This window comes from Phyllobates terribilis, unplaced genomic scaffold, assembly GCF_046119375.1.
Source record: "Phyllobates terribilis strain yellow unplaced genomic scaffold, ASM4611937v1 Scaffold_9__5_contigs__length_417890890, whole genome shotgun sequence".
In the NCBI taxonomy this organism is placed as follows: Eukaryota; Metazoa; Chordata; class Amphibia; order Anura; family Dendrobatidae; genus Phyllobates; species Phyllobates terribilis.
This window is the reverse complement of record NW_027362769.1, coordinates 197,527,194-197,540,923: the sequence shown is the minus strand read 5'-3', so window position 1 is coordinate 197,540,923 and position 13,730 is coordinate 197,527,194. Positions and strand designations below refer to the sequence as shown.

Genomic DNA, 13,730 nt, shown 5'->3' with positions numbered 1-13,730 from the left:
GGGGGATGTACTGTGGGGTCATCATACTGTGTGTGGGGGAATGTACTGTGAGGACATCATGATGTGTGTGGGGGAATGTACTGTGGGGTCATCATACTGTGTGTGGGGGAATGTACTGTGGAGACATCATACTGTGTGTGGGGGAATGCACTGTGGAGACATCATACTGTGTGTGGGGGGAATGTACTGTGAGGACATCATACTGTGTGTGGGGAATGTACTGTGGAGACATCATACTGTGTGTGGGGGGAATGTACTGTGGGGACATCATTCTGTGTGTGTGGGGAATGTACTGTGAGGACATCATACTGTGTGTGGGGAATGTACTGTGGGGACATCATACTGTGTGTGGGGGATGTACTGTGGGGTCATCATACTGTGTGTGGGGGAATGTACTGTGAGGACATCATGATGTGTGTGGGGGAATGTACTGTGGGGTCATCATACTGTGTGTGGGGGAATGTACTGTGGAGACATCATACTGTGTGTGGGGGAATGCACTGTGGAGACATCATACTGTGTGTGGGGGGAATGTACTGTGAGGACATCATGATGTGTGTGGGGAATGTATTGTGGGGACATCATACTGTGTGTGGGGGAATGTACTGTTGGGAAATCATACTGTGTGTGGAGGAATGTACTGTGAGGACATCATACTGTGTGTGGGGGAATGTACTGTGGAGACATCATACTGTGTGTGGGGGGAATGTACTGTGGGGACATCATACTGTGTGTGTGGGGGTATGTACTGTGGAGACATCATACTGTGTGTGGGGGAATGTACTGTGAGGACATCATACTGTGTGGGGGGAATGTACTGTGGGGACATCATACTGTGTGTGGGGGAATGTACTGTGGGGACATCATACTGTGTGTGGGGGAATGTACTGTGGGGACATCATACTGTGTGGGGGGAATGTACTGTGGGGACATCATACTGTGTGTGGGGGAATGTACTGTGAGGACATCATACTGTGTGGGGGGAATGTACTGTGGGGACATCATACTGTGTGTGGGGGAATGTACTGTGGGGACATCATACTGTGTGTGGGGCAATGTACTGTGAGGACATCATACTGTGTGGGGGAAATGTACTGTGGGGACATCATACTGTGTGTGGGGGAATGTACTGTGAGGACATCATACTGTGTGTGGGGAATGTACTGTGGGCACATCATACTGTGTGGGGGAATGTACTGTGGGGACATCATACTGTGTGTGGAGGAATGTACTATGGGGACATCATACTGTGTGTGGGGAATGTACTGTGGGGACATCATACTGTGTGGGGGAATGTACTGTGGGGACATCATACTGTGTGTGAGGGAATGTACTGTGGGGACATCATACTGTGTGTGGAGGAATGTACTGTGGAGACATCATACTGTGTGTGGGGGAATGTACTGTGGGGACATCATACTGTGTGTGGGGGGAATGTACTGTGATGACATCATACTGTGTGTGAGGGAATGTACTGTGAGGACATCATACTGTGTGTGGGGGAATGTACTGTGGGGTCATCATACTGTGTGTGGGGGAATGTACTGTGAGGACATCATACTGTGTGTGGGGAATGTACTGTGGGGTCATCATACTGTGTGTGGGGGAATGTACTGTGAGGACATCATGATGTGTGTGGGGGAATGTACTGTGGGGACATCATACTGTGTGTGGGGAATGTACTGTGGGGTCATCATACTGTGTGTGAGGGAATGTACTGTTGGGACATCATAGTGTGTGTGAGGGAATGTACTGTGAGGACATCATACTGTGTGTGGGGGAATGTACTGTGGGGTCATCATACTGTGTGTGGGGAATGTACTGTGGGGTCATCATACTGAGTGTGAGGGAATGTACTGTTGGGACATCATACTGTGTGTGAGGGAATGTACTGTGAGGACATCATACTGTGTGTGTGGGAATGTACTGTGGGGACATCATACTGTGTGTGGGGGAATGTACTGTGAGGACATCATGATGTGTGTGGGGGAATGTACTGTGGGGAGATCCTACTGTGTGTGGGGAATGTACTGTGAGGGCATCATACTGTGTGTGGAGGAATGTACTGTGGGGACATCATACTGTGTGTGGGGGAATGTACTGTGAGGACATCATACTGTGTGTGGGGGAATGAACTGTGGGGACATCATACTGTGTGTGGGGGGAATGTACTGTGGAGACATCATACTGTGTGTGGGGGGAATGTACTGTGGGGACATCATACTGTGTGTGGAGGAATGTACTGTGGGGACATCATACTGTGTGTGGGGGAATGTACTGTGGGGACATCATACTGTGTGTGGGGGAATGTACTGTGAGGACATCATGATGTGTGTGGGGGAATGTACTGTGGGGACATCATACTGTGTGTGGAGGGAATGTACTGTGAGGACATCATACTGTGTGTGGAGGAATGTACTGTGAGGACATCATACTGTGTGTGGAGGAATGTACTGTGGGGACATCATACTGTGTGTGGGGGAATGTACTGTGAGGACATCATACTGTGTGTGGGGGGAATGTACTGTGGGGACATCATACTGTGTGTGGAGGAATATACTGTGGGGACATCACACTGTGTGAGGGGGAATGTACTGTGGGGACATCATACTGTGTGTGGGGGGAATGTACTGCGGAGACATCATACTGTGTGTGGGGGGAATGTACTGTGGGGACATCATACTGTGTGTGGAGGAAGGTACTGTGGGGACATCATACTGTGTGTGGGGGAATGTACTGTGGGGACATCATACTGTGTGTGGGGGGAATGTACTGTGGAGACATCATACTGTGTGTGGGGGGAATGTACTGTGGGGCCATCATACTGTGTGAGGGGGAATGTACTGTGGAGACATCATACTGTGTGTGGGGGGAATGTACTGTGGGGACATCATACTGTGTGTGGGGAATGTACTGTGGGGACATCATACTGTGTGTGGGGGAATGTACTGTTGGGACATCATACTGTGTGTGAGGGAATGTACTGTGGGGTCATCATACTGTGTGTGGGGGAATGTACTGTGAGGACATCATGATGTGTGTGGGGGAATGTTCTGTGGGGTCATCATACTGTGTGTGGGGAATGTACTGTGGAGATATCATACTGTGTGTGGGGGAATGCACTGTGGAGACATCATACTGTGTGTGGGGGGAATGTACTGTGAGGACATCATGATGTGTGTGGGCAATGTACTGTGGGGACATCATACTGTGTGTGGGGGAATGTACTGTTGGGAAATCATACTGTGTGTGGAGGAATGTACTGTGAGGACATCATACTGTGTGTGAGGGAATGTACTGTGGAGACATCATACTGTGTGTGGGGGGAATGTACTGTGGGGACATCATACTGTGTGTGTGGGGAATGTACTGTGAGGACATCATACTGTGTGTGGGGAATGTACTGTGAGGACATCATGATGTGTGTGGGGGATGTACTGTGGAGTCATCATACTGTGTGTGGGGGAATGTACTGTGAGGACATCATGATGTGTGTGGGGGAATGTACTGTGGGGTCATCATACTGTGTGTGGGGGAATGTACTGTGGAGACATCATACTGTGCGTGGGGGAATGCACTGTGGAGACATCATACTGTGTGTGGGGGGAATGTACTGTGAGGACATCATGATGTGTGTGGGGAATGTACTGTGGGGACATCATACTGTGTGTGGGGGAATGTACTGTTGGGAAATCATACTGTGTGTGGAGGAATGTACTGTGAGGACATCATACTGTGTGTGGGGGAATGTACTGTGGAGACATCATACTGTGTGTGGGGGGAATGTACTGTGGGGACATCATACTGTGTGTGTGGGGGTATGTACTGTGGAGACATCATACTGTGTGTGGGGGAATGTACTGTGGGGACATCATACTGTGTGTGGGGGGAATGTACTGTGAGGACATCATACTGTGTGTTGGGGAATGTACTGTGGGGACATCATACTGTGTGTGGGGGGTGTACTGTGAGGACATCATACTGTGTGTGGGGGGATGTAATGTGGAGACATCATACTGTGTGTGGGGGGTGTACTGTGAGGACATCATACTGTGTGTGGGGGGATGTAATGTGGAGACATCATACTGTGTGTGGTGAATGTACTGTGGGGAAATCATACTGTGTGGGGGAATGTACTGTGGAGACATCATACTGTGTGGGGGAATGTACTGTGGGGACATCATACTGTGTGTGGAGGGAATGTACTGTGGAGACATCATACTGTGTGGGGGAATGTACTGTGGGGACATCATACTGTGTGTGGGGGGATGTACTGTGGGGACATCATACTGTGTGTGGGGAATGTACTGTGGGGACATCATACTGTGTGTGGGGAATGTACTGTGAGGACATCATACTGTGTGTGGGGGAATGTTCTGTGGGGACATCATACTGTGTGTGGAGGGAATGTACTGTGAGGACATCATACTGTGTGTGGGGGGAATGTACTGTGAGGACATCATACTGTGTGTGGGGGGATGTAATGTGGAGACATCATACTGTGTGTGGGGGAATGTACTGTGAGGACATCATACTGTGTGTGTGGAGGAATGTACTGTGAGGACATCATACTGTGTGTGGGGGGGATGTAATGTGGAGACATCATACTGTGTGTGTGGGGGAATGTACTGTGAGGACATCATACTGTGTGTGGGGGAATGTACTGTGGGGACATCATACTGTGTGTGTGGGGGAATGTACTGTGAGGACATCATACTGTGTGTGGGGGAATGTACTGTGAGGACATCATACTGTGTGTGGAGGAATGTACTGTGAGGACATCTTACTGTGTGTGGGGGGAATGTACTGTGGGGACATCATACTGTGTATGGGGGGATGTACTGTGGGGACATCATACTGTGTATGGGGAATGTACTGTGGGGACATCATACTGTGTGTGTGGGGGAATGTACTGTGGGGACATCATACTGTGTGTGGGGAATGTACTGTGAGGACATCATACTGTGTGTGGGGGAATGTACTGTGGGGACATCATACTGTGTGTGGGGAATGTACTGTGAGGACATCATACTGTGTGTGTGGAGGAATGTACTGAGAGGACATCATACTGTGTGTGGGGGGGATGTAATGTGGAGACATCATACTGTGTGTGGGGGAATGTACTGTGAGGACATCATACTGTGTGTGGGGGGAATGTACTGTGAGGACATCATACTGTGTGGGGGGAATGTACTGTGGGGACATCATACTGTGTGTGGAGGGAATGTACTGTGGGGACATCATACTGTGTGTGGGGAATGTACTGTGGGGACATCATACTGTGTGTGGGGGAATGTACTGTGAGGACATCATACTGTGTGTGGGGGGGATGTAATATGGAGACATCATACTGTGTGGGGGAATGTACTGTGGGGACATCATACTGTGTGTGGAGGGAATGTACTGTGGATACATTATACTGTGTGTGGAGGAATGTACTGTGAGGACATCATACTGTGTGTGGGGGGATGTACTGTGGGGACATCATACTGTGTGGGGGAATGTACTGTGGGGACATCATACTGTGTGTGGTGGGGGATGTACTGTGGGGACATCATACTGTGTGTGGGGAATGTACTGTGGGGACATCATACTGTGTGTGGGAAATGTACTGTGGAGACATCATACTGTGTGTGGGGAATGTACTGTGGAGACATCATACTGTGTGTGGGGGGATGCACTGTGGAGACATCATACTGTGTGGGGGAATGTACTGTGAGGACATCATACTGTGTGTGGGGGAATGTACTGTGGGGACATCATACTGTGTGTGGGGAATGTACTGTGGGGGCATCATACTGTGTGTGGGGAATGTACTGTGGGGACATTATACTGTGTGTGGTGGGATGTACTGTGGGGACATCATACTGTGTGTGGGGAATGTACTGTGGAGACATCATACTGTGTGTGTGGGGGAATGTACTGTGGGGGCATCATACTGTGTGTGGAGGAATGTACTGTGGGGACATCATACTGTATGTGGGGGAATGTACTGTGGGGACATCATACTGTGTGTGGGGGGAATGTACTGTGAGGACATCATACTATGTGTGGGGAATTTACTGTGAGGACATCATACTGTGTGTGGGTGGAATGTACTGTGGGGACATCATACTGTGTGTGGGGGAATGTACTGTGATGACATCATACTGTGTGTGGGGGAATGTACTGTGGAGACATCATACTGTGTGTGGGGGGAATGTACTGTGAGGACATCATACTGTGTGTGGGGGAATGTACTGTGGAGACATCATACTGTGTGTGAGGGAATGTACTGTGGGGACATCATACTGTGTGTGGGGGAATGTACTGTGGGGACATCATACTGTGTGTGGGGGGGATGTACTGTGAAGACATAATGATGTGTGTGGGGGTGTGTACTGTGGGGAAATCATACTGTGTGGGGGGGATGTACTGTGAAGACATCATGATGTGTGTGGGGGGATGTACTGTTTGGGCATCATAGTGTGTGTGTGTGTGTGGGAGGAATGTACTGTGGAGACATCATACTGTGTGTGGGGGGAATGTACTGTGGGGACATCATACTGTGTGTGGAGGGAATGTACTGTGGGGACATCATACTGTGTGTGGGGGGGATGTACTGTGAGGACATCATACTGTGTGTGTGGAGGAATGTACTGTGAGGACATCATACTGTGTGTGGGGGGGATGTAATGTGGAGACATCATACTGTGTGTGGGGGAATGTACTGTGAGGACATCATACTGTGTGTGGGGGGAATGTACTGTGAGGACATCATACTGTGTGGGGGGAATGTACTGTGGGGACATCATACTGTGTGTGGAGGGAATGTACTGTGGGGACATCATACTGTGTGTGGGGAATGTACTGTGGGGACATCATACTGTGTGTGGGGGAATGTACTGTGAGGACATCATACTGTGTGTGGGGGGGATGTAATGTGGAGACATCATACTGTGTGGGGGAATGTACTGTGGGGACATCATACTGTGTGTGGAGGGAATGTACTGTGGAGACATTATACTGTGTGTGGAGGAATGTACTGTGAGGACATCATACTGTGTGTGGGGGGATGTACTGTGGGGACATCATACTGTGTGGGGGAATGTACTGTGGGGACATCATACTGTGTGTGGTGGGGGATGTACTGTGGGGACATCATACTGTGTGTGGGGAATGTACTGTGGGGACATCATACTGTGTGTGGGAAATGTACTGTGGAGACATCATACTGTGTGTGGGGAATGTACTGTGGAGACATCATACTGTGTGTGGGGGGATGCACTGTGGAGACATCATACTGTGTGGGGGAATGTACTGTGAGGACATCATACTGTGTGTGGGGGAATGTACTGTGGGGACATCATACTGTGTGTGGGGAATGTACTGTGGGGGCATCATACTGTGTGTGGGGAATGTACTGTGGGGACATTATACTGTGTGTGGTGGGATGTACTGTGGGGACATCATACTGTGTGTGGGGAATGTACTGTGGAGACATCATACTGTGTGTGTGGGGGAATGTACTGTGGGGGCATCATACTGTGTGTGGAGGAATGTACTGTGGGGACATCATACTGTATGTGGGGGAATGTACTGTGGGGACATCATACTGTGTGTGGGGGGAATGTACTGTGAGGACATCATACTATGTGTGGGGAATGTACTGTGAGGACATCATACTGTGTGTGGGTGGAATGTACTGTGGGGACATCATACTGTGTGTGGGGGAATGTACTGTGATGACATCATACTGTGTGTGGGGGAATGTACTGTGGAGACATCATACTGTGTGTGGGGGGAATGTACTGTGAGGACATCATACTGTGTGTGGGGGAATGTACTGTGGAGACATCATACTGTGTGTGGGGGAATGTACTGTGGGGACATCATACTGTGTGTGGGGGAATGTACTGTGGGGACATCATACTGTGTGTGGGGGGGATGTACTGTGAAGACATAATGATGTGTGTGGGGGTGTGTACTGTGGGGAAATCATACTGTGTGGGGGGGATGTACTGTGAAGACATCATGATGTGTGTGGGGGGATGTACTGTTTGGGCATCATAGTGTGTGTGTGTGTGTGGGAGGAATGTACTGTGGAGACATCATACTGTGTGTGGGGGGAATGTACTGTGGGGACATCATACTGTGTGTGGAGGGAATGTACTGTGGGGACATCATACTGTGTGTGGGGGGGATGTACTGTGGGGAAATCATACTGTGTGTGTGTGGGGGGGGGGGGTGTACTGTGGGGGCATCATACTGTGTGGGTGCCGTTTTTTGTGCCATGAAGTGGGTGCCTTGAAACACTATTGGGCCTCAGTAGGAGAATATTTTTTGTGTGGTTGCATATAATGGACTGGACAAGGTTAGAGTTCTGGTTTGGCGTAAAGTAGCTGACTCTGTACTGTATGTGTTACTTTCCTATTTTATAAAATGATGAGGTATGGATTACTGATAATCTGCTCCCTGTGGCTGCTAAGGTAGGAGAGTTCCCAGTATGAGCGAGGCAGATATTTCACGACTGGCAGCAGTGGTCTTTATATTGGCTTTGACTTCCAGCCCGTATATCAGCAGAAGGTAATTGTAGGTTGTGATGTATTATTTGTATATTATAGGGCGGCCGGGAACTGATGGGCGACCTGGAGAGCGAGGATCTCCAGGAGAAAGAGGTGAGATGGTCTGTGAGGGCAATGATGTGTGCAGGAGGAGGACATGAGACAAAATCCATGTGGGGTCTCATGTGAGGACTGGGGGGCTCCACACTTCTCTACACTCACATTATTTCCTTATAGGACCTTCTGGCCTGAAGGGAGAGGAAGGAGGCAGCGGTAAGGTGGGTCTCCCTGGACAGCAAGGACCACCTGGACTAAGTGGACTTCCTGGGAAAGATGGTAAGGATTATAGTATGACCCTGTCGGTAGTAGAAGCACTCATGTCTATGTAGTGACTGGGCGGCAGCAGGTACAGTAATTTGTGGAAGGGCCATTATGTCCTATGATCCAGGGCAAAAAAATGAGTATCTGTAATGCCATGTGTTACATGCACGCCGCCCAAGTTCAGATAGGGTCGAGACCCGTTACAGGAATTCGTTGGAATTCTGAGGGAACTGCCACTCAGGGCGACCATAGACCATGTGCTGCAGCTTCTCTCAGGCACATGACAGATTCGGTTGCTGACCAGACACATCTGACAAGAGTCTTCATAAACGGTTGAACAGTAACATTTAATGAGGCACGGCCAGTGCAATGTAAATGTCTATTTGAGCAACAGGCTCAAGTAATAACAGTACAGTCTCCTTTGCAGCACAGCAGTACACAGTCTATTATCCGATAGCACAGTACAGCACAGTTTTAATGCATTCACAACCACAGGCTATTCCTTCACAAGGACTCAATAGTACACAGCATTCTTTATCCTGCATGGAGATGGAGGGGGGGAAAGGTGTGATGAGGGAGATGATCCCTATGACAGGCTTCCTTCCAGTCCTTATCTTCCTGGCTGATAATACTCCACACTGTTCGCTCAGGGAATCTAACTGACTTTTGTTTAGCTTCCCTCCTGACCTGAATTATGTTCCCTTGCCTTCTGTGAGATACAGATCATAAGCCACTTTTCTCTTTGGCTCAGGCTAGACAGTAAATAACTTCCCCACAATCCCCCTGGGGCTCTGCTAAAACACTCCCCTTCTCCTGTGACTGTGTTAACCCCTCTAGTTGCTGTATGCTTCTGGAGCACAACACTTCCTGTCTCCTATGCTTGTGTTACTTCTAATAGTTGCTGAATGCTTTTAAAGCAACAGCACTACTTCTGCATGTCACACTCTGCAACAGCACTACTTCTGCATGTCACACTCTGCAACAGCACTACTTCTGCATGTCACACTCTTCCCTCTTTTTTGAATGTCGTCCTCGACATTCATCTTAATTGGTCAATCTGACCAATTCTAAGACAGTGGTGAAAGTTGGATAACTTTATATACAAATTGGCATTGTAAAATTGGTATAACGTTCATAAACATTGATAACAACCTATTCTTACGACCTTTTTCTTGTAGGACGCCTGTAAGAAATAAACAATTAACACATTTAAAACAATCAGCGTCTCTTCAGCTGGAGCTTTTCGTACGTCTTCAACTAGCTCTCTCTATCTAAGCTTTAACAGTTCTTTGTTTCTACAAAGTTTTTTAAGGAAAATCAAAGCATGAAAACAAGTCTTTCCACCAGGCAACATCTTCCATACTGCCTCTCCGTGGTGAATACTACTGAAGTGGGCTCACCTGGTCCGCAGGCAGAGATACCGGTTTCCAGTTGACAGTCCTTGGCACTTGACTCGGTTCGCCAAGTGTCTCATACGTCAGCCTCACGGGCCTCCTCACTTCTCGAGTCGACATCCTCCTGGTGGGTTGTTCCTCAGAGACCATTGGTTCTTCCGTCACAGAAGTTTCTTCCGCCGCACTCATTTCCCGTGCTTCCTCAGATGCTCTTGCAGCTCCCTCTGTAAGTTCCTGTAGTTCTCCTGAGTCACTTGTTTCCGCACGGTCTGGTAATTCCACTCCTCCTGAGTGTCGATCGGTCTTTATGATGATCTTTGGACTGGCTACTGGGGGTCTCCAACTTCAGCTGACTCATTTTGGTGATTTTAGGTGCAGAACCGTTTTTTAACTTCTGTTCGCTCTCAGACTCCAAACTAGCTGCCTCATTCATTTTTTCAATTATGACTTCGTCCAAAATGCCAGGATCTTCTAGGTACTGTCTCAGCTGCAACTTGATATCTTTGCTGATTATTCCCGTTCCCAATGATCTCAAGAACTTCTTCTGGACTAGTCCAGCATCAAACTTCTCTTCTGCTTCTACATCTCTGGATGCAAACAGTCTATCCTTCAGTTCAATTGCTCTGAACAAGAAACTTTGGGGTGATTCATTATTTTTCTGTGAGAGGTTAATGAGTCGGTGGAACAATTGTGAAGTACTCTCTTCTTTATAGTGCCCTTTTAAAATCATCTTCAGCTGTTGCAAGGTCAATTGACTTTTCATTTCTACCATACTACGGAGGTTCAGTCCTGGGCTGATCGCTTTCACCACCCCCTCAACGATCTCATCTGGCTGGTAGCCTTTCTGTAAGCCTGCATCGATCTGGTGCAACAAGTTCCTATAAGACAGTTTCTCTTTCTGTTCACACTCTCCAATCTGTCCCAGGATCTTGAATTATTTCCTTATGGTGATTTGTGGTGTTAGAGAGGACTGTCTCCCTGATTTATCTAACCCGAGCAGGGTAAAGGTCCTGTCTGAGTCTGTCACCCATTCAGAGGTTTTGGTCGATTCCTGCAGGGCTGCTGTTAGGGCTTTGAATTGTTCTTTCAATTCCTGTAGTTCAGTCTGTGGATGGAGATTCCCGCATTTGGTAATTTGTGCCGCCCCTCCATCCTCCAACTTCAACCCGGTTAGAAAAGAAACTGTGTTAACTTCTGGAGGAACATCCCCATGACGTCTTCAGCTTCTTTCTCCCCCAGCTCATCCATTTTTGCATTAATGGCAGCTAACAGTTGCCTGCGGTTATGTGCTTTAGAAATCTGTTCTTCTGACATCTTTATATGTTCTGCTACTCTTCTCAATTCTTCACAGGTTAACTGAAGAAGCGGCTCACTAATTCTGTCCATTTGTATTTCCACATCCATTCCTGCCAGTGAGTTTTCTTTAGGGCTGGTCCCCTTTAACTGGTGTAGCAGAGTTGAGTTGAGGCGCTGTGCTGCTGTGTTTTTCCAGACACGTTTCCTCTTCTCCCTCTATGCTAATTCCTGCTCAGGATTTCCCTTACGGGTCACCAATGTTACACGCACACTGCCTAAGTTCAGATAGGGGGGAGACCGGTTACATGAATTTGTTGGAATCCTGGAGGAACTGCCACTCAGGGCGACCATAGGCTGCAGCTTCTCTCATGCACATGACAGATTCAGTTGCTGACCAGACACATCTGACAAGAGTCTTCATAAACGGTTGAACAGTAAGATTTAATGAGGCACGGCCAGTGCAATGCAAATGTCTCTTTGAGCAACAGGCTCCAGTAATAACAGTACAGTCTCCTTTGCAGCACAGAAGTACACAGTCTATTATCCAATAGCACAGTACAGCACAGTTTTAATGCATACACAACCACAGGCTTTTCCTTCACAAGGACTCAATAGTACACAACATTCTTTATCCTGCATTCCTGCATGAAGATGGAGGGGGGGGGGGTGTGATGAGGCAGATGATCCCTATGACAGGCTTCCTTCCAGTCCTTATCTTCCTGGCTGATAATACTCCACACTGTTAGCTCAGGGAGTCTATCTGACCTCTTTTTAGCTTCCCTCCTGACCTGAATTCTGTTCCCTTGCCTTCTGTGAGATACAGATCATAAGCCACCTTTCTCTTCGGCTCCAGCCAGACAGTAAACAACTTCCGCACAATCCCCCTGGGGCTCTGCTGAAACACTCCCCTTCTCCTGTGAATGTGTTAACCACTCTAGTTGCTGGATGCTTCTGGAGCACAACACTAACTGTCTCATGTGCTTGTGTTACTTCTAATAGTTGCTGACTGCTTTTAAAACAACAGCACTACTTCTGCATGTCACACTCTGAAACCGCACTACTTCTGCATGTCACATATGCAGGTGTGCCATAGATCAGTGTGGGCATCTCGGCCTGGTAGAGCTGACGCCACGCTCACCATGTATAGGTACAAGCATCAGTGCTGTCTGCCTCCTGGTGGCACCCTGTGGTACTGCTCTTTACCTGTCCTTATCTCTGCAGTCATTGGTCAATGACTATTCTCTGTTCTTTAGGAATAAAGGGTGAGACTGGAAAACCAGGACAAGATGGAGAAAAAGGTAAGATGCCTGAAGAACCTTGGAGATTCAGTTTTGAGAAAAGCTGTGTGAGGACCACGCAAATAAAAATGTGTAAAGGATCCACTCAAAGCATACAGCAAAAGGCCGTCCAAAGTGAGGTCCCCTCCAAACATAAGAGACTAAGTAACCAACTGACTTCTCTACTATAAGAGCAGTGACGCTGTGGAGGAGTCACCTCAGGAGGTCACCCCCTACAGCGGAGGATGATTAACTGTGATGTGAATGTATAATGCACAGGAGCGCTCCCTCCTGCTGAAGCAACAAAGGTTCAGTCATCAGAAATAACCTGACTTTTCTACTGTAAGAGCAGTGATGTGAAGTGAATAAGCATCTGCATCTCATGGTTTTGTGTCATGCAGGTTCTGTGGGTGCAGCTGGTGGTGCTGGGCCTCCCGGTGCACAGGGGATGAAAGGAAGCAAGGGGGAAACAGGAATAAATGGCAACACCGGTAAGAAATAGTCAAATGAAATTGGTGCCCCCCTCCACCATCTTTCTCCGCTCCTCCCACCCCCCCTCTCGCCGCTCCTCCTTCCTCCCGTCCCCCTTTCCCTCACCTCTCCTCCCTCTTATCCCCCTTTCCCTCGCCACTCCTCCCACCCCCCCTCTTGCCGCTCCTCCCATCCCCCCTCTCACCGCTACACCCACCCCCCCCTCACCCCTCCTCCCTCCTGTCACCCTTTCCCTCACTGCTCTTCCCTCCCATCCCACTTTCCCTTGCCAGTCCTCCCTCCTGTCCCCATTTCCCTCGCCGCTCTTCCCACCCCCCCCTCTCACCGCTCCAATCATCCTCCCTCTCACCGCTCCTCCCTCCTGTCCCCGTGTCCCTCACCTCTCATCTCATGCCCCCCTTTCGCCG

At 48.7% G+C, this 13,730-nt stretch overlaps 1 protein-coding gene across 1 annotated transcript in view; it reads left to right on the top strand.

Annotated features, from left to right (window-relative positions):
• LOC141160917 (uncharacterized) overlaps positions 1–13,730 on the top strand; it is a 339,036-nt gene that overhangs the window by 122,608 nt on the left and 202,698 nt on the right. Inside the window, exons 4-7 of the mRNA XM_073645721.1 lie at positions 8,604–8,657; positions 8,781–8,879; positions 12,808–12,852; positions 13,233–13,322. Coding sequence (XP_073501822.1) covers positions 8,604–8,657; positions 8,781–8,879; positions 12,808–12,852; positions 13,233–13,322 — 288 coding nt within the window. The remainder of the gene's footprint in view (positions 1–8,603; positions 8,658–8,780; positions 8,880–12,807; positions 12,853–13,232; positions 13,323–13,730) is intronic.